At 48.1% G+C, this 25796-nt stretch overlaps 1 protein-coding gene across 1 annotated transcript in view; it reads right to left on the bottom strand.

Moving 5' to 3' along the window:
* KALRN (kalirin RhoGEF kinase) overlaps positions 1–25796 on the bottom strand; it is a 660995-nt gene that overhangs the window by 47757 nt on the left and 587442 nt on the right. The window contains 12 exon segments of the mRNA XM_038583060.1: positions 210–448; positions 4509–4680; positions 5041–5226; positions 8558–8635; positions 9497–9547; positions 10305–10397; positions 11079–11165; positions 11449–11518; positions 11708–11811; positions 12802–12868; positions 16933–17063; positions 24928–25023. Coding sequence (XP_038438988.1) covers positions 210–448; positions 4509–4680; positions 5041–5226; positions 8558–8635; positions 9497–9547; positions 10305–10397; positions 11079–11165; positions 11449–11518; positions 11708–11811; positions 12802–12868; positions 16933–17063; positions 24928–25023 — 1374 coding nt within the window.

Here is a 25796-nt window from a genome sequence, read left to right as displayed (position 1 = left end):
ACAACAGCTCTTTAACCCAGAGTGTCTGAGCAGAGGGAACTGGTCTAACTCCATTTGCAGGGGAAGAAAGAGAAATGATTGAGACGAGGCTGTATTTAGTGGGTTGTTTCTGGTCAAAGGAACAGCATGAAAAAGAAGCTACTTCCTACAGTGAGCCTGGAGGTGGCCCCTCAGAGTGGTGAGGGTGGGGGTAGCGGGCTGTCACTTACCTTGCTGGCCTCAAACTTGTCCCCAGGCTGGTGGTAGTCAAACCCTGGACTGCCATTGGAGGTAGATATCTTCAGGGGTGGCAGTGGTGGGTTATAGCTGGAGCCCTTTGGAGGCTTCTCAGAGCCCGCGGGGCCAGAGGAGTAGGGCCTAGGGCTGGCTTGGGGAACCCTGGACGGCTGGGACCTCATCACGGCTGTGCTCCTTTCTTTCCGCTGATACTCAATGGGTGACTGTAGGGCTGTGGGGTAAGAGCGGACGGTTACTCTAAACTCCGGGAATCCCACAAGGATTTGGAAGCTTATTATAATGGGCTTTGTGCCAGGCATTGTGGTGATACACGGGGAAGACAGTACCCTTGTTTTTAAGGAACGTACGATCTACCGTGAGAATTCAGAAAGCTACCTTAATGAGGAAAACGCAAACACGAAGCGATACCCTCTATGAGGTGCCTGGTGTTGTGCAAAAGGAGGGAGAGAAGGCTTTGTGTGTGTGTGTGTGTGTGCGCGCACACGTGCGTGTATGTACCCGGGGTGGTGGTGATAACACTTCAGACTCTGCAGGAGGTAGGCAAGTGTGAAGTGTGTCTGGGCAACAGGATGCAGTCAGATTACCTGCAGCAGCAGAAGGCCATGCGCCTCCGTGGAGGAAGAGGAGACAAGACAGGTAAGGGAGGTTATTGGTGCCGTGGTTGAAGGATCTACAAAGCCAGCCTAATGGGTTTGGGTGTCATTTTGAAGATCACAAAGAGTGACTGGACTAAATGACCTTGAACATTTTAAGTTCTTTCACCAGAGCCACATTCAAAGAACATTAACTTTGTGGCAGTTGGGAGGAGGGACTAGAGAGGCTGATTCAGAAACTGTGAGATAGTGACCAGCGAGGGGCCCACGCAGAGCAGAGCCGGGGAGACTGTAGAATGGCTACAGGGTGGCAGGCGTTCCGGAGGGAGACTCGACGGCCACAGCCCCGATGGGAGGGGGAGGCAAGGGCTGAGGGTCACTCCAATTTGGAGACTGGGAGAATGGTAGTTAGTAGAAGTCCAGAGATAGAGGAAAGGTGTGAGCTCTGGTTTACAGAGTTTAAGATAAGAAAGTTCCAAGGCCTGGCCCGAGTTCTCAGGCTGGTTTAGCCAAGGCAAAGCCATTCAGGGCAATAATGACTTCAAGGGCTGGCCCACTTCTGTCATTCTTATCAAGATCCTCTGTAACAAATATTTGAGTGGGTTAACAGCTGGGGCCTAGAGAACTTTCATGGACAGGGATATTTCTAGAGTGATAAGTATGTATTTCAGTAGGACTCAACACAGGGTCACACTTCTTCACCTCTGAGGTCTCAGGAGGGTAATATTGGCCCTGAGATGCCTGCACATGTCTCTGAGTAAAAGATGCCTGGCCCTGCTCTATCATCACATCCTTGTCCCTCGAGTGTGTCAAAGTATAAAACAGGCTCCGGCCAGAGCTCAGTCTTTCTCCCTGGAGGGTACTCTGTAGGCATTCAATATTTAAGTATGGATAATCTAGCTCAGGAATATCTCCATAATTCACTATAACTAAGAGAAAGGTCCCTTGGAACCATGTAAAAGCCTGGATCACCAACTACACTCAAAGAAATGCAGTTCCACATTTTAAGTGGACAGCAGAGAGTTTTGAAGCAGGCCTCATCACAGTGACCGTATGGATCAGACCCATCACATGGAATTGGAGTATGACCTGATTATATGCAATAACCGTGCTGAAGCGTTTCAGAATATTACGGCTTTCTAAATGAGCTACACAGAGGGCCTTCGTCCTTCTGCCGGCCTCAGTCTGCACTACTCAGGTCTTAGGAAGCTGTGCATCTCAAGCCTGATCCTGTTTCTTTCTTTGCTTTGTTTGCTAGGGAGCTCATAGATAAACGTGCGCCCTACCACCAGCGACTATGCTGTAGTTTATGGTTAAAAGCCCAATATTAAGTTATATAGTTCTGGGTTCAAGTCTTTGTTTCATCACTTACTGTTTTTGTGACCTTGGACAAGTTTATTAATCTCCCTGACTCCTTTTCCTCACCTGAAAAATACAGGATGAGAGGACTTACCTTTTCCTGTTTACAAGAGGATTAAATGTGATAATACATGTGCGCACATGCTTAGCACTGTGCTGGGCCATGTGTGTGCGCCATTGTTATTTCAATTATTTCTGGTTTTGATTTTTTTCTTATTTGTCTTTTGTACTGAATCGATAAACTTAAAAATCTCATCCCAGCTTAGAACTTCTGACAGAAGTTCTTAAGTACTAGAATGCAATTTAATGAATATATTTTATATATGTGTACTTTTTGTAATAAAATCATTTTATCAACATAGCTGTTGATTGAAAGTTCTACATTCAGAACCTGTAAACTATATACAACTTCTGCTGCTATCCCCTCAGGGCTGGGCTGGTGTTTAATTTTAGATTTTTTAGAATGAGAAAGAACCCTAGAGATCACAAAGTTTTTTTCACCAAACTGTTCTACAGCTGGGGCATGACCCTCAAATACTCTGACACAGTGTGAGATTGCTTTGAAGTTTCATGTTTATCTTGCTATATAATTTCTTTTCATTTGTTTTAAAGTAAATACGATGAGTGAAATCCCTTACCATGCAGTTAGCTGATATTGTCTACAGGGAGCTGTGCCATGTTTTCCCGCTTCCAGTACTGCTGGCAGGCACACCAGAGCACGTGCCAATGTGGGCAGAGCAGATCGTCCCTCCTTTTCCCCAAAACAAGCCAACAGAGGCCCAGAGAAATGTTATGATTTGCTCACGGTCCTCAAGTGGTATGTCACGTTTAATCTTTCCCATAGCATTCAGGTCCACGCTGGACAACCAACCAGTGCTGCTTGTGCCGTTCAAAAGAGTCCAGATTCTAATACTGGCAAGGGTGACACATCTGACAGTGGATCTGTGTCTGTGCTTTGGTGTGTGTCCGTATACAGGCATACATGCTGCTCAGTGTGTGTGCGCGTGTGTATGTGTTCATGAGTAAATATGCTTGCTGAGTCTGTAGGTGTGTGTGTATGTGTACATACAGGCACATGTGCTTGCTGAGTCTGTGTGTGCATGCATGTGTGTGTACATATGGGCATGTGTGCTTGCTGAGTCCACGTGTGCATGTCTGTGTATGTGTACATACAGGCACACGTGCTTGCTGAGTCTGTGTGTGCATGCATGTGTGTGTACATATGGGCATGTGTGCTTGCTGAGTCCACGTGTGCATGTCTGTATATGTGTACATACATGCACATGTGCTTGCTGAGTCTATGTGTGCATGCATGTGTGTGTACATATGGGCATGTGTGCTTGCTGAGTCCACGTGTGCATGTCTGTGTATGTGTACATACAGGCACACGTGCTTGCTGAGTCTGTGTGTGCATGCATGTGTGCGTACATATGGGTATGCGTGCTTGCTCATTCCGTGTGTGTGTGTGTGTGTGTGTGTGTGCGCATATGCACACACAGCCATATGTGCCTGCTAGGTCTCTGGGCTAACTTCATTTCTGGCTACATTTTGCCTTCAGCTTCCAGTTCTGTTTCTGCACAGAGACTTCTGAGTGCATCAACTTGAGAGATGAGCACTGGTTTAAAACCGTACACTTCCTGTCACATGGTAAGCTCAATGTGGAGACAACGCCAGCGGTGAAAAGAAAAAAAGAAATGCAAACAAGGTAGCAGCGCCCTATCACTTGGGCTCCCACTGCCAGGTAGAGGACTCCTGGAGGGTCCGTAGACAGCTACACTCTCTGCATAATCATGAGTTCTGGGCAGCTCACGGTATTACTGAAACTGAGAGCTTAGGAATCAATCACCTCTCCTTCGAAAGGCTCAGGATGGCTAGCAAGGGGACTTATGTAGGCTCTCCCACTGATCTGTCAAACTCCCAGTTATCACCTGTGAAAACACTAGCCATTAGCCACCAAATGCGAAAACACAGGACCCTGATACTCAGCCCCTAGGACAAGGGGGATACGCCCCATTCAGATTTCTGCCGCAACTACTATTAGCTGTCAGTCTTGGCCACAGGCATATATGCTGTGTCTCGGCTCTAAGAGAATAGCTCTTCGTCTGGAAAGATGGGGCTTCCTTATCATGTTCCATCTGCTCCACTGACCTATCCAGGTTCAGAAAAATCCTAAACAAAGTGTTTCCGAAAACTACAAACCTATCATCCATATAAAATGTCATCGGGGCTCATGAAGTCACTGTAAGCCCAGACCCAAGGGAGCTCAGAGGTGTGGGGTCCCCTGAAAATGGCCCTATTAGAAGCCAGGCCTGTACCTACCATTTAAGAAGTCTCGCTGTGTTTCTAAGACTTGATTGATGTCCTGCACCCAGGCCTGCTGAATGTCCGCGTTGGCAGCTTGCAGAATGACCCTCTCAGAAGTCTCCCTGTTCATGAGTGCAAACTTGCAGGGGTCATTGTCCACGTTCTCCTCCAGGACCAAGTAATTCATCTGGAAGAAACCAAGTTGATTCTTTTCATTTTTAAGTGGTTTAAAAAAAACAACAACATGGTACAGTTCCTCAAAGTATTTACTTCAGGAGTCATTTCCAAAATTTTGTCCTGGATCTAATAGCTAACCATGCTGGTTTCTGACTTTGAGTGAATGGCCTGATCCTGGAGAACATGCAGGACCTGCAGGACCTCAGCCTGTCTCTTTCTCTCAAAATACTTGACCTTTGCAACCACAGCTTCTTTGGCCGAAAGACCATCAAGGTTCTGAATCTGTACTCGCTCCAGATTTCTGTCTTAGGGAAGCAGCTCCCAGGATTGGCTCTCCCCTGTCCCTTGTCATCCCCGGCGGGAGCCTTACCTTGATGCTCCTTTTGAACATGTAGCCCGGGGTGAGGGATCCCTTCCTTAGCAGTTCACTGAAGATGACAATTTGCTCAAAGAGGAACACGCGCCTCTCCTTGGTCCGGGACTGCATGCCTGCGTCCAGCTCAATCACATAGAACGTGTCCTGTTGCAGCAGCTTCCCCTGGGCAGTCAGGGTGCCCTGATGGAAGCAAGTGCAAGGAAGTGGGGTGAAGGAGGTGAAAAACTGGGAGGGGGCCACAGCTCTCTGGGTCTACAAACCTGCCCCCGTAAGAACACAGACAACAGACTGGACACTAAAAGCCTCAGGGCTCTAGTTAGAGACTGAATTAGGATCCATCTCACTCAGGTAGGGCAGACACAGAGCCCTGGGGAGAGGGGGAGAAGGGAAAGAAGGCTATGAAACCACTAAGAAGCAGCCCTAAGAAAATGCCAGAAGGGAGGAAGGTAAAATGATTAGCTAAAAAGATGTTCAGATATTATCCTGCTCTTCTTATTTTTTATTAAAAGGAGAACAGAAAGTGGGTGACACCCCTAGCCTTTTTGTCCTCAGAGCTCTGAGAGATATTGTCTGCTTGGCTCCCTTGTGGCATGGGCCAAGGACCTGGGGTACTCTTATGGCCATGGACCTAGAACCAACCTGCGGCCAAGGGAAGTGATGTTGGCAGGATGACAAGTCATCTAATGAGTTGGGCCCCTGTCATTTCCTTCTGTGATTTCAGGATGGAGTCTTAGTTAGAATTAGTTTAATTCTGAAGTCTTCGTCTCCTGCTACCGATCAACAGGTACAGCTAGAGTAGCATATACAGGTGCCCATGTTTTACAAGATATTTTTCGGGGTCCTGTGATCCTTCTTAAAATGCTTTGAGCTAGCAGGCCACTTGCCAGCTCACATAGGGGGAGCCTATGTGGTTTGCCGGTTTCTAGGCTGATTTTCAGACACATCTTCACATCTTCAAAGGAAATTAGGCCCAACCCAGCAGGTCTTCACAGAAGCCATTGGAGAGCTTTGCTTTCTCTACTGTTTGCAGCAAGAACATGCTGACAACTGATATCTGATAGCAGCCAGAGGGCCTCCTCTGAACCATACTCTCTCAGGTGATGACTTCTGCCGTTTAGTAAAAATGTGGGTCATTCTCTGCACATGATGCCTTATTCCAAACAGTACCTAGCACACGGGTCATTTTTCTTTCCCATTCCTGAGAAACACCTGCCCTCTGCTTGGATCACGGCTCCTTACTGTCAAGGTCAGCAGCCAAACAGGCTTATCTCTACCCTGGTCCAAAGTTAATATTAAGCTAGTGACCAGCTAGCCAGGAAAGCTCTAAAAGCTCTATTACTGTTACATAAGAGCCTGACCCATGAATTACAGCCCTGCTGATGCCAAAGGGAAAGCTAGAGAGAATTTAAGAGAGAGAATCTACGGGAGGAGGTAAGCTTCTCCCAGGCCCAAAGCCCAGGATTTTAGAAGGGACAGAGGGATGGATGTTCATGGTCCTTCTTAATTAGCTGAAGGAACTCAAAGCAGATTCTCTGAGATTTGATGGAAAAAGGAGATGGTGGTGCTTGATTGAAAAGAGAAGATAATTTTACAGTCTGCGTGTGGCCTTCTGTGCACTCACGTGTGCACGCACAACACAATTCCTGTGGAGTCGAATGCTGATGTTGAATTCCTGTCAGTGCTCAGTGCCCGCAAAGACCCAGAGAAAGTCAAGCCAGACTCCTCCTCAGAAACAGGGGCACATCAAAGCATAAGAGCAATAGGGATTACATGGTTTGTTCAGAATAGCCTCGGAATAGACCTAGCATCGTCCCAAGGGAGAAAGTGTAAAAACTTGATCCAGTGTGCCTAGAGAAAACCCATATAAGGACTCAGGGTATCTTTCTGCTGCAAACCCCTGCTTGCTCTAATGCCTCAGGTGGAGAACTGGTAATCTATGAAAAATAAACAGCAAAGAAAACCCTCCACATAGTTCCTGGTCACAGGAACAAAGCAATGGCAGACAGGGATACCAGGAAGAGCTGGGAAGGCAGGGAGGACAAGAGAATTGGGATCAAGAAGATGATGAATCTAATTCAGTAACTCAAACCTGAATGTAGCATCTCCTAACTTTACTTATAGGCCAGTCTACCTTATTTCTATCCTATCCTATCCTATCCTATTCTAATTTAGCCAGGGGAAAAAAGCTATTATTTTCCTTATTATATCAACTTCTTTTTTTCCCCCTTGTTATATCAGCTTCCAAGAACCCCTTTTCTCTAGAAAGGAATAATAAAATCTTAGGTTGTAGAATTACCAGGAAGCAGGATTAGAAGATCCACATCTTTCTCTAAGGGGTTCAACAATCATTAAATGCCAGTCAATAATTGTGTCAGTTCCAATTTTAAATTAATACTCAAAAACAGATATTAGATATAGTTAGCATATGAGGTTTGGATATAAACTAAAGGCAGCCAATTATCAAGTTTAAAGTAGGAAAGTCAATTTTTTCTTCAAAGATTCACTGTTATGGGTTGAATTGCCTCACCCCCCAATTCATATGTTGAAGTCCTAGCCACCAGTATCTCAGAATATGACCATATTGGGAGATAGGATCTTTTCAGGGGGAATCAAGTTACAGGGAGGTCATTAGGGTAAGATCTACTAGAACAGGACTGGTGTCCTTATAAAAAGGGGAAATTTGCATACAGAAAAATGTACAGAGGGAAGACAACGTGAAGACACAGGAAGAATGTCGTGTGAACATGAAGACGGCCATCTACAGGCCAAGGAGACAGGCCTGCACAGATCTGTCCCTCACAGCCCTCAGGAGAAACCATCACTGCCTACACCTTGATCTCAGACTCCTAGACTCCAGAAAAGTGAGATTTTAAATTCTGTTGTTTAAGCCACCCAGTCTGTGGGAATTTGTTATGGTAGCCCTAGCAAACTAGTTATTCACTGAAGCCAAAATTCTGGGGACATCTAGCTGTTTCTCCTAAGATTGATTCTTTTCTTCAAAGAACAGAAATGTGTACATGATGTTTTAAAGCTTTAAATGTTCATTTAACTAAAGAGCCAGCCATTATGTAAACCTATTTACTAGAACCACTCTCTCCAAAAAAAAAAAAAAAAAAAAAAAATAAGTTCTATTTTCCCTCTGTTGCTACTTCCATCCCATAGTCTCGCTCTCCCTCATAGTCCTTGCACTCATTTCTCAAGCAAGAAAGCAAAGGAAAGAGGTCACCAGCAAGTCTACAGTTACAAGGAATTTGGGGTCTTTCTAACCCCCTCTAACTGTGACTCCAGCTTGGTGGACTGCTCTGTAGCTTCCTCTGACTGCCCTATCACTGGATATCCTAAATAGATCAATCTTCTGGGCCCATGAGCCAGAGGGGTCTAGCGAGAAGGCACAGATGGTGAGTAGAGGCGGCGGAGGAGGCGGGCATGGGGCTTCAAAGGGAAGCTGCCTCAGAGCCCGGGCTCCTGCTGTCCAGAAGAGAGAAGGCTCAGAGCATTCTTAAGGGCTCACCTCAAAGCCCTGCAGGCGTCCCAGATTCATCATGTCATTGCAGCGTTTTGGAACAAGGCACATTAACTCCACTGCTTTCTGTGGGAAAGAATAATAGCAGCTCAGGACGGGGATGAGCACTCAGGCAGGAAGCTTAGGGCAATTCCGTGCAGGAAGACAGGGACCTCCCGGGGGCTCCCTGATTCCAGGGAAGGACACTGGTCCCTGCAGTCCACTCCTAGAGCAGTGCGGGCTTTTCTGTTCTAGTTGGGGTGTTGGTCAACAGTGCAGGGCTCCATGTGAATCAGGGACCCCACGTGGCAGAGAACGCTACCCAGCCAGCCTTTTCCTCCTTCCCACTTTTATTTAGCGATTCTCTTTCCTTCTCATATTTTCTTTCTTCCCTCTGTTGCTTCTTGGCTGCCTAAGCAACAGCCTAGCCTGGCTTGTGAAACACTAGAGGTTTTAACCTAAAATGACCTACCAGAATGGTCTGTAACCTCTCTGGCTTAAAATAATCCCCATGGTGACATTGTTTCAAAGGACTTTACTTAGGGAGTAATCTCGGGGGTAGGGGAGGGAGTGAAAACAGGATATGTTATGTGTTGAATTCAAATAGTACCTGGGCTCATGGATGAAACTGCACACGGGAACCCTGAATCTCTGAAGGATGTCAGAGGACTCAAATATCCCCCTTTCCCACCATAAGTCCCTGGAGCCACGTGGAGAACATGAGAGGAGCGAAACTCTGGTCTTTCCCAGGACAGAATTCTCAGGTTCGAGAAAAACACTCCGTGTGTTCATTACTACTGGCCGTTCCCCATCCTGTGGAGCTGCTCTCTGCAAGGGGCTCTGAGAGGACTCCGCCCAGACCCCCGGTCCTCCAGATCCAGTTCTTCCCCCTTAGATATGACATCCAACACCATCGCCAAGGACGGCCAGCGCTTTGAGAAGACTCACCTCGATATCCGAACACTCCAAGCCAGCCTTCTCACTGTATCTCAGGAAGTCCTAGCAAGTGGGAGAAGCGGGGAAGGGTGCAGGAGGGTGACATCAGTTAGGCCAACAGAGCGCCATAAAAAACCCACCATCGTAAAACCTACAATGACACCCAGACAACTTTCCTCCCCAACAGACATGGCAGTGTGTCGCAGAAGCGGAGATATGACGTTATGAGTCACATTGGAAACAACAACAGGGAGAAAACCCCCAGATACTCAAAGAGGAAAAGCTATGGGGAAAGGGAGGGAGAGGGGGGAGAGGGGGAAGTTATGTCCAGAAAGCCTGGGAGAAAGGAGAGCTCAATCTCTCTCTTCCATGTACCTCACATTCTGTAAGACAAACCAAGTCAAACCGCTTCAAAAAGTAAAATATGATCAAATTTTAGGTACTCCTCATCTAAGCTTTCCAGGGCCTTGCCTTTGCTTATCTTTCTCCTTGTGGTCGCTCTGATTTTATGTTCTTCCTATTTTTTATCTTTTAAAGATCCCAAGTGAGTGATGGTGACAAAGGAAGAAAGCAGCTTGAAAGAAAGAAAGTGAACTGTCAACCTCGAAGACAGGAATGACATGCGTGCAATTTATTTGGAGGCAGAGCTGACCCAAGTAGAGGACAGGCAAGATAAGAGCCCGCAGGCGGCACCCCGCGCCCCCCGGCCTAGTTCATGGGGAAAGTGTGGTGGGGACAGAGCCTCACGCTGACCTGCTCGCCAACTCAGAGCCCAAGAAGAGCCTTCTCCGGCCCTGCCTCAGGCTCGCTGCTCTCTTACCTTGAGGAGCAACTGATATTTTGTGATTCTCTGAATGGGCTTGATAAGGAAGTCGCTAAGGGTCAGCCTTTGATTTATCTCCTGTTTCACCTCCTGGAACACAAGGGAGCGACGTTAGAGGAAAAAGGAGCCAAAGAACTGGAGTCCTGGGCATTAGGGTTCAAGGTGAGAAGGACACACCTTCCCGTTTGCCATAAAGTCCTAGAATCCTCAAACAACGTGAGGGGCAGAGCTGCCACACAGCCGCTCGTGTGTTACGGACAACACGCAGCACACCTCATGGCCACCTTCCGCACCGCATGTACCTCCCGCCTGTGTCCTCGCCCCAGCCCTGGGGACGAGGTGGAAGGGGAAGGGGTGTCTGTGGTCTCTGATGCTCCAGGGCCGCGTCAGAGGGGCCTCTCCCAGGGCCCGGGCCCAACGGGCTGGGTCCTCAACGCTGATCTGCCCACGGTCGGCCCAGGGCTCTTCCCGGGGGCGGCCTGGCCTCTCCTCGAGCAAAGCGAGCACCTTCCTGGAAGGAGCCTGAGAGAAGCCCTGGGGAGGGGAGCGGAGACCTGCAGGTGCCTCGGAGCAGTCTCGGGGGACAGAGCCCTGGAGAGTGGGTCACGGTCCTTCTGCCAACGGGCCTCCGCCAGCGGGCCACCTGGCCGCCTGGGCCTCCGAGCCCGGCCCTGGCCCCACCGAGGCAGCCCCGGCCTGAAGGTCCCGGAGCCGTGGGGGCACCGGCCCACCCTTCCTCCCCGACCCGGCCCGGCCCGGCCCGGTGCTTACGTCAAAGTAGGCGTCGTACTCGGCCACGATGTACTCGGAGCGCGGCTTGTTCTGGCAGTACCACACGTAGACGTGCAGCTTGCGCTCCTGCCGAGGCAGAGGGCAAGCGCTCAGGGCTCAGGCCGCGGGGAGGAAGGCAGGTGGGGGGAGAGGGGGAAGGGGGAGCGCGAGCGCCCAGCCGGGACGGCAGACAGACGGAGAAGCAGGCTCCGCGCAGAGCGGGCGGCCCGACGTGGGGCTCGACCCCAGGGCCCGGGGATCAGCGCGTGAGCCGGGGGCAGCCGCTCCACCACGAGCCGCCCAGGCCCGGGGAGGACAAAGGCCGGTCCAGGAGCCCGGCGGCGGGGCCCAGAGCTGCGGGCGCACTCACGTGTTTAATGAAGAGCTGGGCCAGTCTGTCCTGCTCCTGGATACACTTTTCCAGTTCAGCCAGGAAAAAGCTAAAAGGAGGAAGGGGGTGTAAGGGGGGGGAGCCACATCCTTCAGAACTGTAGTATTGCTCGGCGAGAAGATCAGTGACGCCAGCCTCTCCCCCGACCCGACCCGACCCGACCTGACCCCGGACCCCGAAGGTCAGGTGCAGGGGAGGACGGAGGCTCCCGGGGTTCTCAGGACTGCGGAGCACTTACTCCTTATGCCAGTCGTAAATCTGGTGGATATTTCCAAACACGATTTTATCCTTCCCTCGCATGTCCTCGGGGACACCCTTTTCTTCTATTCTCTTCATGAAGCCCTACAGAGCAGAGGCAGCGGTCAGTGGGACATCTTCACAAGGAAGCTATCCTGCCAGCCCCATAGGGCAGCCCCATGGGCGGGCCCACCCCACAGGGCTTTCTGTGCTTTCTCAGGGCTCGGCCAGGACTTTACCCCATGTGGGGCGACACACGCAGCTCTGATGAAGTTCTAGGTCTCTTTCTTGGTCTCCCCAGCCCCCTAAAGAGAAAGTCTTTTTCATTCAACCATCTAAATGCCCCTAAGGTAAACCCTCAAGGAGAGGGAGCATGTTTTTTTTTTTTTAAGATTTTATTTATTTATTCATGAGAGACACAAAGAGAGAGGCAGAGACACAGGCAGAGGGAGAAGCAGGCTCCATGCAGGGAGCCCGATGTGGGACTCGATCCTGGGACTCTGGGATCATCCCCTGGGCTGAAGGCAGATGCTCAAGCTGAGCCACCCAGGCGTCCCAAGGGCACGATTTTATTTACTACCAAGTTGACTCTTAACTGTGGATTTGTCAGTCTTGTCTTATGGGTGGATTTTTCATTGTAGCCTCTTTTCCTCTTGGTAGCCATAACCCTCTCCTTAATCTCAGAGGACTCTACGCCCCAAGGTCTCATTAGGGGTGCCCTGCTTGTAGTCACGGTGGCTGGTAGCTCCGAAGACTACATGTCCGTATGGTTAAATGCCAAAGAAGAGCTCTTGAGACAGTAACTTGGTCACCTGAAACAAGGTGAAAGGACTCCGCTCTAACCGAGAGGCTCCCCCAAATGCTGCAGCTTTGAGACCCCATCTCCCTCTGAATCTCTCATATTTCAAGGAGAAAAGAAAAGAAAAAAATCCAATATATTTCATTCGATCTACTGTAATTTTTAGTTTCATTTCTGCAAATACCCAGAGAGAGCAAAATACATGTGACCCTCAAGTTAAAAACACCTTGGCTCAGGTAGGGTCCAACCTGCCCCTGGCTGGGTGACCGCAGACCCACCTTGCGCCACATACTCACCTCCACCACAATCCCCAGATCCTTGACATAGTCTTTTTCTGTCTGCACCAGCTCATTCAGGACAAACCTGGGCAGGAGAATAAGAACAATGAGGGGTCCTCTTCTTTGTGAAGCAAGACATCTTCACACTTAAGTTGACAGGAACGTTACTTTGGCACCTTTGAGACAAGATGAGCCCAAACCCCATATCTGGCACCCTGCAGGAAGGCGCTTTCTGGGGTTCTCTGTGAGAGGGCCCCACGCCTAGAGGCGGATTCCCAGGTGGCACACAGCAGCCGGCGGTGGGTGGGGGGGTGACCACGACGCTCACCATTCAGTCTTTTTCTTTCTGTTCTTAATGATTCTTCCTCCCTCATCTATAACTGAACAGCCGTATCGATACGAGGCAGGAGGAGTCACAGGCACTTTGACAAAAGTGACTTATGAAAGCTTTGAGGCCAAGGGCTCACCATGAGACTTCTCTTCCTTCATTTCAACTCCATTCTGTGCTTATCAAGAGGAGGAGGACATTTGCTTGATAACCAACCTTTGAGGCTTTAGAGATACCAACATCAAGTGAGGTCTCTGAGATACAGAAGCTGCCATTATTCAGACAGGTGGCCCTGGTACCTGGCCTGCAACCCCCCCCAGTCAGGGACAGGAGGTCTGACTGCAGGCACCACATAATCACAACCTTCAATGCAGCAGCCTCCCCTTCTCCCCAGCAGACGTGGGGTTTAACCACTACAAGGACCCTTGCTTTCTTGGTTTCTTCCTTGTTCATGATTTCCTCCTCTCAGAGTATTTGCTCCGTGCCAGTGCTTCATCTGGGGTTTCTCATGCTTCGATCATGTGGGTAGCGTAAGCCCTGCTTTATATAGAGGAGAATACTGAGGCCACGTTGCCCAGGATGACAAAGCCCCCGGCAGAGTTGGGATCTGAACCTATTACACCACAGCCCAAAGAATCTGCTCTGTCACTGTTGCCCGCTGCCTGGCAAGCTACTCAGACCAGCTCCCTGGAGTCCCTGAGACTCCACACCCAAGCACTTCTCTTTCTTTCTGTCCAAAGAGTAAAGATCTGGACAGAAAACACTCAGGGCGGTGCACAGGGGCAGGCTGGGTGCTGTGCGTCTTTCCTGGAGTCTGACTCGGACAACCTAAATGCGAAGAGAGTTTTGCCTGGAGCCACCCAAATGCGTTTTAGGCCCAAGTGGCAGAAGGGGTACAGCGCTGGGATGCCCAAAGGGGACCCGAGCATAAGCATTGTGACTATTCTGAACCCAGGAAGCAATTCATCTGAAATTCCTGATCTACATAGCGCAGAGAACCAACAGATCCCCGGGTCTGGGCCTCAGGGTGATGGGGAGAAAGAAAAGGAACACACGCTTCTTTATCGGCATGCCCAGTGCTTCCAACCAGTTTCCTCCCTCTAATATGCACAATCCACAATCATGTGTTATAGGCCACAGGAAGGAACTGGCAAGGCCAAATAAAAGCATATAAATATATCTTTAGCATGGCCCATGCTACTGCTTAGAAGAAAGTGGTAAAACCCCACAGGAAAGTGGGAGTGGGAATTTGGGGCTGGGAGGGCCCTCTGGAGATGAAGTCCAGCTCTCTGTCTCCAGGCGATATTTTTATCCTATGCTATCTGCTGACAGAGTGAGGGCTGTCCTGGGCTTTCCAGCCCTTGGGGAAGGGGAGTGATTAGACTAGGTGCTGCTGGTGGGCCTGGCATCACTTCCCTTAGAGCCCCAATGAAATAATTGGGGAGATAATGACACATTAATAGACATTTTGAAAAGGTCCATAAAAGATTTAAGTTACATGCCGCACAAGACAGTACATGATTAATTGCCAAATAAACTGAACTGATAATAAAGCATTTAAAAAACTGTTTAGGTCTTCATTAGTCAAAGTTATTGACAATGTAAATGTTATTCTTTGGTCCAACTAAATTTCTTCCAACTACAGGTCAGACCTATTTCTAATTTCTGTGTCACACAATGGTGGGGAATGGCTGGGATCTTGTACAGAAAATCCTTCAGAAGTTTTGCACTGGCTGTTCCCTCAGCCAAGAGCACTTTCCCTCCATGACTAATGGCTAATTCCCTACCCCCTTCTAGTCTTTGTGCAAATGTCAGAACCATTGAAAACTGCAAATGGCCTCAACCATACTCCAAATCTCCCTTATTATTTTTTCTTTTTCCATCTTCTAACATGTTAAATAATTTATTTTTATTTTGTTTATTAAATAATTTCTCCCTTTATATAGTGTACACTTGCCATGAGAACAAGGACTTTTGTTGTTATTGTCTTACAGAAACATCCCATACTTTGGTGCATGACAGGTGTCCAACACCTATTGTTCAATGAATGAGTGGCTAAACTTGAAGACAATCAAGTCCATTCTCAGCTTTTTTCCCTTCCTGGACGAATAACTATTTGTTTTCATCTTTTCTCCATGGAGCTCCCATTTAACCCTTTGATGCTTGGACGGAGTCTCCATTCTCTGTGTCTTGCCCTCTCTGCCCCCGCCCCCCCAACCACCACTCCCACTCCCTGGCCTCTAGCCTCACACAGAGTCCACAATCAGACATGTACACATCCTCTCTTTCATCACGGCCATAAGTTACAGCAAGAGTGATGAGACATTGTAATCGTTGGATTTTCAGGATAGCTCAGGATGTGGAGAGCTGTGAGTCAGGCAAGAGAGTAATAAGAGGGAGAAGAAATGGGTAAAGAGAGTAAAAGAGACCACAAAATTTTGCCTGTTGAAGCAAAATCAGACAATATCCCATCTGGAAGCAGGACAATGGCTTACATGACTGCTTATGGGCCCGTTCAACCAAAGTGACAAGAGTAGTGACCGGCTTTGCCAAGGACCACCTGCTACCGTGAAGGTCTCCTCTGTGATCTGAGTTTTGCTTTGGCTTGGCAGAGGACTGGAACATCGGCTCCAACTCTGCATTTACGTAAAAACAACCCTGAGAAGCTAAAGAGAACCAGCTTTGTACAAGTCCTAGAAAATTTCCTTGTAGGGATGGTATTTTTCCACCTCTCTTCCATTTTTGGGGTTCCTCCGAGTACCCATAAAGTTGGAGGGTAAATTTGGAACTGAAGAGACACTTGCCCAGCTCTACCATGAGGTGACAGCCCTGCTCTGAGGCCAGGCCCTGGCTATGACGTTTCTACTTTTGTTTCCTAGGAAAGAAAGTCATTAATGGTCACTTTGCCTGCTTCCAGGCAACAGAAGGACCTGGCCTCACTCAGTTTTGTTAATCTTCATGTCTGTGACCAGGCTAAAGGAATGAGTCTGAGGGAGAAGGACGGACTAATTAGCAAAGGGACCAGTTCTCTGGGCTTTACGATCTCTCACACACCAGGCCACGTCCAAGACTCATCAAGCTCTGCTCCCAACATGGAGTCATATTCAAGATAAGAAAACTAAAGTTTTGGAGGAATTGTGGTTTTGCCTTGCTGGTATCTGATATCTTCTTAATCATCTCAAATGACAGAAGACAGACTCAACATCAGAGTGGATAACTCAACCCTTGCATAAAATATGGGCTTTCGTGAAATGGACTGCAATGTGAATTGTATTTATCCCCAACTATATTTTAAAAAGTGAAGAGGTTCTCTTGGAGCAAAGCCCATAAATGGGTACTAAATGAAACCGTTAGAGGAACAGAGCTAGGCCCTGGCCAGCTGGCACAACAGATGCTTTTCCTATCTAGGACTTCTCTACGTTTTGAGAAATGGATCCTCAGGTGAAACTCTACCAGACTTTCTACCGTGGATTCTCTAATATGGGACCATAGGAATAGCCCCATAGTTCCCTGCATTTTGTTGTTTTCCTTTTATCAGCATGCTTTAAGTTTCTCACAGCCCTTGGTGATATGCACACTTTATCCGTAACAGCTGCTATCTCCCTGATGATGCTTCAGCCTAAAATTCTTAAAGTCAGTGCCACTGCAGTGCCTTGTTTATCCCAATGTTACCCTGTACAGATGCAGGTCATCTTTACTTAGAATGAATGGTATCAATGGAAATAGTGAGGGGAACCCCTCTGCCCAAACTTCCTCCGACCTTAGTCCACTGTCCAGCATACACATGCACACTAGGGTAGAATCTGGGGAAAGTCACTTACATCCGGCCTCTCAGGGCCTTGGCTTTCTGTTCTTCTTCCAAGTTTCTAGGAGGTGTGGGTGGGGTCATCCCCTCATTCAGGCAGCCTACAGGGTCTTTCAAGCTTCCCCGGTATGAACCTCCTTCTAGAGTCTGAAAAGAGAAGAAAAATAGCCTCAGGGAAGTGTATATTGAAAAATCATCTGGAGGCCCTTGTGTCCCCTCCAATCTAGCAGCAGCCAGCTTGGTAGACCAGTTGCCAAGGCTGTTCTCACTGAACATCAGTGAAGTGCCAGGAGGCCGGGTATTCCTCTCTCCCTGCAACAGACTGCCCAGAGAGGCCGCCTTCTCCGGCAATCAGGATGAACTTGGCGTCGTGTGCTGCCAATTTCCCAACATAATGAAAATCATCAAAGTGACTTATCTCTGGGTAAGGGCTGCAGAGGCTAAGCTAATCATTGCAATTCCACACTAATGAAGCAGAAAAGAAAATCATTCGTGGGGCCATCAAATCCCAACTGATAAGGGGAGGGTAGTGACAGGAGAGCTAGTTGGGTAAACTCACGTTTGTTAAATTGGTTACATTTTTTTCCCCAAGAGGCTGATGACACGTAGACAGGAAGAGGTCAGCAGATTCAGCCTTTCCCAAAAATATCTTTGCTAAGGTTATTTACCAAGGGTTTTCTTTCATTCATGAATCCTTTTAATTTCTTTTAATTAAGGTGCTGCAGGATTAAGAAACAAGGTAAAAGTAAAGCTACAAGACTCTAGAAAGAGTTAAAGGCAAAGGATTCTAACCCCAGATCTGTTAGTCACTGGATGATCTTAAGTGAGACAGCTGCAATTATTCCCTGTGTGCTTCAGGGTTTTGTTTTGTTTTGTTTTCAGTTTTCAAATGAGATCTCTCCTTCCTACAGATTTCTAAGGAACAGAGACAATAAATGTATAATCCGTTGGCAAATTAAAAATATTCTACAATGATGAGCTCCCCCCTGCCTCAGAGCTTTTAACAAGAAGGATACTCGAAAATGAGGCCAATCTTAGCATTTTTACAGGTGTCCACAAAGTAAGATCACACAGTGATACTTAGCATTTCATTATGGAACTTGGCAGAAGCAATGTGGATAAACAGTAAGCCTGGAGATCAAGGTCAAGGTGAGCAATTCTAAGACAAACATGGGAGTCTAATCCAAACTACCCACACAAGAGGCCTCTTTACAACAGCCTCTGCAGCTCAAAGGAAAGGCTTCACTTTGGAAGTCTTTGAAAACATCAGCCCTAAGGGTAAAAGTCATAAAGATCAAAAAGTCTCCAAAAAGGTGGGAGAAACAAAAGGCTTCATTCAGCATGGTGTTAACCTGCACTGGGAGTATCTGTCTAAATTCTCATAGCTGCTATAGTTCAAGACAGGACGAATAAAAGCAGGAAACGTCCAGGGGAATGAAACAAAAAGCAAATGAGGTGCCCAATGGGTCATTCATTACATGAGAACAGGTGGTAGATATTAAGGCTTAAAGCAGATGGGCGCCTGGGTGTCTCGGTTAAGTGTTCGATTCTTGATTTTTGGCTTGGGTCATGATTCGGGGTCCTGAGATCACATCCCACATTGGGCTCCACGCTCAGTGGGGGAGTCTGCTTGAGAGTCTCTCTCTCTGCCCCCCCTTTCTCTTTTTCACTCTAAAATAAATGAATATATCTTAAAAAAAAAAAAAACTCAAGTAAAGCTGAAAAATTTAAAGCTGAGAAGAGAGGTCAACTTCCTTCCTCCCCACCAACCTGCCAAATCAACAAAATGTACTGAGGGCTGAGCATGACTTGTTACCAACACCAGAAACTAGAATTAAGAAGACAGTGTCTTCAAGTTTGACAGAATTTCTTTTAACTTGACATGAAGTCAGGACAAGTAATCCACCGTGGAAGTTGTTATCCTGAGAAGCAGCATAGGCTAAAAATACAGAAAGGTCAAGGAGAGTTTAGCTAAATTTATAGATTCAGGATCTGTAACCAGTTATTAAGGAAATGAGAGTGTCTGGTGCTGGGGTCTGACAAGCCAGTGGACAGGCAGGCTTTTCAAGACATGTGACCCGTTCCCTGGTGCCATCGCCAGAGACAGGCTCCCAGGCAGATGGACCCGGCTGGTGATTGATCTGATTACAGGCCTTTTACTTCCCCTCCTCCTTGTCCCATTGTCCCATTACAGTCTTTGTTCTGCAGCCTGTTGGCTGGCAGGATGCTTACTGGAAGGCCCCGGGCAAACAGGCTTACACCTCTGCCTACAAGGCTCTCCTGTGGAACATCCAGCTTGGCACGGTCCATCTTCAACCTTGTAGAATGAAGGGTATCTGAGGAGTCTGAATTGTCACACAAGGAAATATGCTCCATATTCTCCTGCCTGGCCTATTCTATGAGCAAAGAAGCCCAAATTATGTCTGGGGAAAGAGTCTCTGTGAGGGGGTGAGCAGGGCAGAGGCAGTGAGGGGAAGAAGAGAGAAAGAAAGGGTCTGGCTAAGCTGGGTAGTCTGGGTAATCTGCTTCATGATGGTGTTGGCTTTCAATGCTTATAACTCAAATGCAATAAATTCCCTCTGAGGACCTGGCTACCAGAGCTGGAGTGGGGATCCTGGGGCCCAGCCACGGGCAACTGGAGGTGACCTGCCACTGTCTGTGTTGCTCCTAGTGGGAAGCAGGCAGCATGGCTGGTTGATGAGCCATGGGCTGTGGAGCCACAGGGAGGACTCCTGCCTTGCTCGGGGCTCAGGCCACATCCGGTAGTCATGTAGAGAGATGTCAGACTGCACATCTGAGGAAGGAGATGTTGCAACAGTCCAGACAGGAGAGCATTTTGAGCACTGACTCTAGACTGAGCCTCATTAAGGAAGGTTCCGTGCTGGATCAGAGCTGGCACATAGTAGAAGTCCAAGAATCTACGGAATGTACCATGGGGCTCTTGGGGAGAGGGCAAAAGTCATCTGATAAAACAACAGGTAAGGGTGCTGCTCCAGCATCACACACCACACCAACCTCTTAGCTGCCCAACCCTGTTTGAAAAATTTATATACTATTTTCTGGACAAAATTAGATTGTACTTATTTCCAGCAAATTAAGGGTGTGGATGGGGAAGAGAACTGTATAGAAGGAAATGCCATGTTTAGGCAAATACATTTCAGGTTTGTGACTTTCTCTTAATTTTTTTTTTTTTTTTTTGGTGAAAATCGAAACTTTCAACAAGCTCAGGAACCTTTTCCATAGAGGGAGGCCAGAGGCACCCAGTGCCACAAAACACACACCTCTACCATGGGTGTGATGCGGCCATTATTTTCTTCCCTCTGGTCTCTTTCCTTCCCTCTTCCCTTGTCACTGATGAAGCAGGCCGACTCACCTCGAGGAGGGCAAAGCATACATATACACAGCTGCAGCTTGGCCCTAGCCATGTTTGGTGCCCCACAGGGCTGGCCCAGGGAGGTGAATGCTATCAAAGCAGGAGAACCAGAGGGCAGGAAGCAGGTAGACACATTTTAGGATGCCAGGCTACCAGGTAGTCTGAACAAGACCTCAATCCCGGCCAGCCCCTACCCCAAAGGCAAAGGATTATCAGTCAAGGGGCCACTGGTACCATCTGAAGCCCAGTGAACTACTGTGACATCCTACATGAGGATAAGGGCTCTGAGAGGAAGTGTTCTTTCTAGAGGCTTCATCTTTCACGTCAGGCCGGCTGTGAAATGCTGTGGCTGTTTAGAAACACATGAGATTTTTCACATGGCCCGGAAGTTCTTGTTCCTCAAACTTGAGGAATAAAACCAAATCATATAGGTTGTTGAGCTATTACCCTGTCCTGTTCACCCAACCACTAATCTATTGGCTGACAAATACTGTGTCCTCATGGCCCAGGACGTGGTAATGGAAGAAAGGGACGGCATTGCTCCCTTCTGACATTCACAACACAGACGAGGTGGCTAAGAGCTAACATTTGTAGGATGCTTGTTATCATTGTACAAAGCATATTCACACCTACTCAATCATCATGGTATCCCTTTTAAGATAAGATTCTGGTGGAAGGAATCATCACTGCTGATAAAGGAGATAAAAGAGAGGCCCAAGGAGACTAGGTACCTTGCCTGTGGCTACGCAATAAGGAGCAGAGGCAGAAATTACAATCCAGGTCTGATTCCTTACACCCCCACCACTGCCACCACCCATCCTCAGGTCTAGGAGAAGGTTTATTAAAAATCACACAGGGGGAAGCACCTGGCTGGCTCAGTTGGTAGAGCACTTGACTCTTGATCTTGGGGGTCATCGGTTTGAGCCCCATGTTGGGGGTAGAGTTTACTTAAATAAATAAAAAGGAAAACGATACAGGGAAAGCAGGAAGAGTTCTTACTCCAGGCTTGGAGTTAGAGACAATATCTTAATACAAAACGTGGAAAACATGTGTGAGATATATTTGTGGGGAGGTGGGTGGGCACCTTCTCTTGGCAAATAAAAGCAGTGATTAAAGACCAAGTCTGGTAGATGAGAACTCAGAAGTGTCCTCTGATGTCCAGAGGGACTTGCCAAAGGAGTTCTGGGGGAGCTTCAAGGGTTTTTCTGTACTGTAGGTGAGCTGGAGAACCCCTATCCTTGTTTCCTGCCAGCAACCCTGGGGCAGAAGCCTTGGCACAGTCATGACCACGTGGCCATCAAGCACCAAGGGTGGCTCTGGGACTCCGAGACACAAAGGGTCTCAAGGCTTTTGGGTGGAGCAGAATTTGGTGCTATCTCTGGAGCAACCAAAAAAGAAAGAATCCAAGCCCTAGATATAAAAATCCAAGTGTGCTAGATGCTCCTATGAAATTTCCAGACTCTGCAAATTGGAAAGAAACTTATTAGCTCATCTTATACCGAACTAAGATAACTCCAACCCCCTGGTCTAGGTTCCACCCTCCAGAGCAGCAAAGAGTGAGATGAACCTTTCTTTCCCATGGCAGTCCTCAATTAATCCGGAACGGCTCTCCTGAGCCTTCTCTCTCCTAACTTCTCCCCAAATTTAACGCAGTATCTTTAACTTTCCTTCAAATGACAGGGACCACATGGTACTGTTTACTTCCTCCGGGGCCCTTCCACGGAGTTCAAGACTACTGCAGAATGCTGCATTCAGAACCTGATGCATGACTCACACACTGCTCATGGCAGGTATGGGCTGAAGACCTTTTAGGACAATGGAGCTATTATTCTCCTTGACTGTACATTGTACTTTCATTGACTTGGCCTATGATCACAGTGGCTATTTTGGCAGCTGTCACACTGTGGTACGTTAGTCAAATAAAAACTCTGGGACTTTCGTAGGTTCTAGGTCTTCCCTTTTCTAAGCCACAGAGCTAATGAAGAGGAATACAAGTCTCAGAGGTAAAAATGCAACTCGGGATTCTCAAACACGCCTGGGGAAACAACCACTTACTGTTGCTTCCTTGCTATCCCCCAGTGGGTATGTCCTGGGATGCGAAGGAGGAAAAAATAAAGGGAGGGACAAATGATCAAATTTTGGTGAGAAGATTCTGAGAAACCAAACCAAACGCTCCCTCATTCCTCTCCATGGTATGGGCTTGGTTTTACTTGTTTGGCCAAAGAAATCTCTATAATTCTGGGTTCATTGCAGGTCCTCAAGAAAGAGTTATTGGTGGAAGAAGAAATTAAAGTTCTCATTGTGGGAACGTACCACAGAGAAACCACTCATCTGATAGATGTTTGTTGAGAGCCTATTACAGGGCTGATCTGCTCCATCGCCACCCCACACTTCCTCTCTTCTGGGAAACCTGCTCTCATGGACTTCTCAATAGCGGCACTTACCTGTTTAACACCAGATACACCGATTACACAACCAGAGGCCTGCAGGGACTCCCAGCAGTGCTAAGGTGAGCAGTCACAGCAGGATAAAAGTAATCCAAAATATAGAAAAATATAGCCTTTTGGAAACAAGTGTCTACTGATGTGTGCACAAAAGCCTCCTATATACTCATGGAAGAGGGGAAAATAATGTCCTAAATGACCAATCATCTTGCCGGGTAGGGAGGCTGCAAAGATTAAGACAATGAAAAGATTGAGGTGCTTTAACAAATAACCCAACAGAACCCTCTAACGGCTGTCCCTGGCAGTGGGCGGCTTACACAGTAACTGCCATAGGGCTGCAGAGCTCGTCGGGGAAGCCCTTCTGGGCAGATGAGATTCCAGCGGGGTCCTGAAGGACTGTTATGCTTCAGATAAGCAAAAATACGAGGGGGAACATTCCAGAGAAGTAGGGCGGCATGAATAGAAACTTGGAGGGAGGAAAGCCAAGTGCGTAAGGAACACCATTTGGTTGGAGCAGAGTTCATCTACCAGAAGAAATAAGTCGTCGTAGGCTGGCTAAAAAAACACGAGAATATTGGATATGTGTGAATTTTATCCGTGGGCCGGTGATTTCCAAAGTTTGATCATCTACCTCTATCAGTAAACACAATTTTGGTCATGCATTGCCAAAACATGGAACTTATGTATAAATCACATCTCTGTGTTACTGCATTATCATTATGCACATAATAAAATATACCTGAATCGTTTTTAAATGAGATGAGGAGATTCAACAACTGTTTTCCTGTACCTCAATAAAGTGTCCTGTGTACCCAAAGGCACCCCCACACTGGAGATGACCCCATAGGCAAGAGGGAGGAGGCCGTGTGCGCTTTCACCGAGGAGGGAGGCAATAGAGGTGCTTGTGGAAGACCCGCCAAGAGACGAGGCCCAGGAGGGAGGCAGACCGGGGCAGGGGAACTACTGCAATAGTCCAGGCCTGAGGTCAGGGGTCAGGTGGTGAAAGGGAAAATGTGAAGGAAAAGACAAAGGATGATATGATTTGTAAGGAACAATATTGTTAAGCCGTATCTGGAGAACGAGGAGGGGGTGTGGGTCCGTGTGGAGAGAAAAGGGGAAGCAAGTGGGAAGTGGTCAGAGAGACAAGCTTTGAAAAGCCAAGGACGGTGCCCAAGAGAGTACTCGACTCCCACCAGCGAGGCGGGGGGGTGGGGGGTGACGGGAAAGTGGACCACCCTCAAGAGTTAGATGCAGTTACTAAAACATCAGCTGAGATATCCTTTCTAACGTAGGAAGGAAAACTTAGAAGGAGAAGGAGAAAATTCTGTGTTAAATTTCCTGGGCGCTCTCTAAGGTGGGAGATTTGGGGAGGGAGTCACTGTCATCAGAATTGCCATCAGGCAGCCTTTCCTGCACAGCATCCAGCATCTTCCTCTCACTCCTGGGCCAAGGGGAGAAGGGTTTAAATGGTGCTGATTACAGGACTGCCCAACAGAGTCTAGCAGGAGCACAGGCATTTATCCTAATGAGAGTCGCAGGAGAAACCAAACCAGCGACCTGGATGAGGGTGCAGGGCAAGGAAAAAGCTCCCAATTGTCATCATGGGGATACGCGGCAACGTGAAAACATGGGCTAGAGGAACAGCACTAACCGAAAACGAGCTCTTTCACCAGCACGGCGCCAAAACCCTCGAGCAGCCAGACCCATAACCCTTCTCTGCAGCGGTCTGACTGGCCCCTGAGACGGTCACAAGCTAGGCCAGTTTGCAAGCTAGAAAATTGTCTGGGGTCCCCGAATAAAATTACCTGGTGTTTTCAAAGACCCAATCCATGTTCTGGGTATCAGTGGCCAAGTTAGATTCAGGGCTGACCAGTCACTGACCAAATGCTGCTGCGTCCCTGTGGGCCAGCGGGCTGGGCTCACAGAGAGGCTATCTTGTCTTGGATACTTTTTTCCTTTCATCAATGCCACAGTCCCAAAAGGGCCGATTCATTGCAGATGCCCATTCAAAAAAAAAAAAAAAAAAGGCCAAAGACTTTGAAGCACCGGTATTTGGAAACCATCATTAGCTAGAAAGAATCCTATAGGAGGAATGGGGATAGGTACACAGGAGGCCGTGGCAGACCAAGGCCAGGCCCTGGGAGCCACATGGGGGTGAGACACACACAGAACTGCCTCCAGGACCCCCACTTACCAGCTTGCTTTTGACCAATTGTTCTATTGCACTGACAAGGTCTGCAGCAGAAGGTACTTCAGTGGAAGCCTGCCGGGCTGCTAGCAAAGAGGAGGACTGCAAGACATCGAGCAGCAAAGGAAAAGCAGATTAGCAAGGAATGAGGAATAGCAATTAGGAAGAAAACAGCAAGTCCACAGCTCAAGGCAGGCAAAGGGAGCAAAGCTTTAGTTCAGAGGCAGGAGATCACAGAGGGAGATAGGAGGTGGTGTGGGTGCGGGACAGGCCTGCCTGACCCCTTGTCAGGAATCCTGGCCAGCGGCAAAGCGGGGATGGGACTGGGCTCTCCCTAGGCAGGCCTCCAGAGGAGCTGAGGGCAGGGTTTGCGGCGTTCCTGGGAGGCCCATAGGTAAGGGCTGCCCGCTGCTGTTCCAGGGTACGAAAGGAGTCCATAAACCTGGCCTCAAACATGCCCAGAGGAGAGAAATTGTCTTTGCTTTACTTAAATACAAATTTTAAGTCTAGATCTTCAGTGCGTATCAAGTGAAAATTCAGGGCAGAGCACTGAAAGACCAGGAAGCTAGAAACCCCTGCCCACTCACCTGTGTGCACACGCACGCACGCGTGTGCACACACAAACCTCCACCAACACAGCTGCTTGTGGCAAGGCCCCTGAACTGGAACACCTGGATGTAATAAATGGTTTTAGCAAGGACTTGTGTATCTCACACTGGGGTCACCAGGGACTATCCGATTCACAGTGAAAGGAGGCTCAAGCCAAGGGGCTGCCCCCATCCAGCCTGTACCAGCAACAGGGACTGACTGGTCCACGTGGCTGTTTGGCCGACGGTTTGGGGAATCCTGCTCATGGAGGGACGGTTTTTTTTTTT

The sequence above is a fragment of the Canis lupus genome, chromosome 33 (genome assembly GCF_011100685.1).
Source record: "Canis lupus familiaris isolate Mischka breed German Shepherd chromosome 33, alternate assembly UU_Cfam_GSD_1.0, whole genome shotgun sequence".
Lineage (NCBI taxonomy): Eukaryota > Metazoa > Chordata > Mammalia > Carnivora > Canidae > Canis > Canis lupus.
This window is presented reverse-complemented; position numbering and strand designations above follow the sequence as displayed.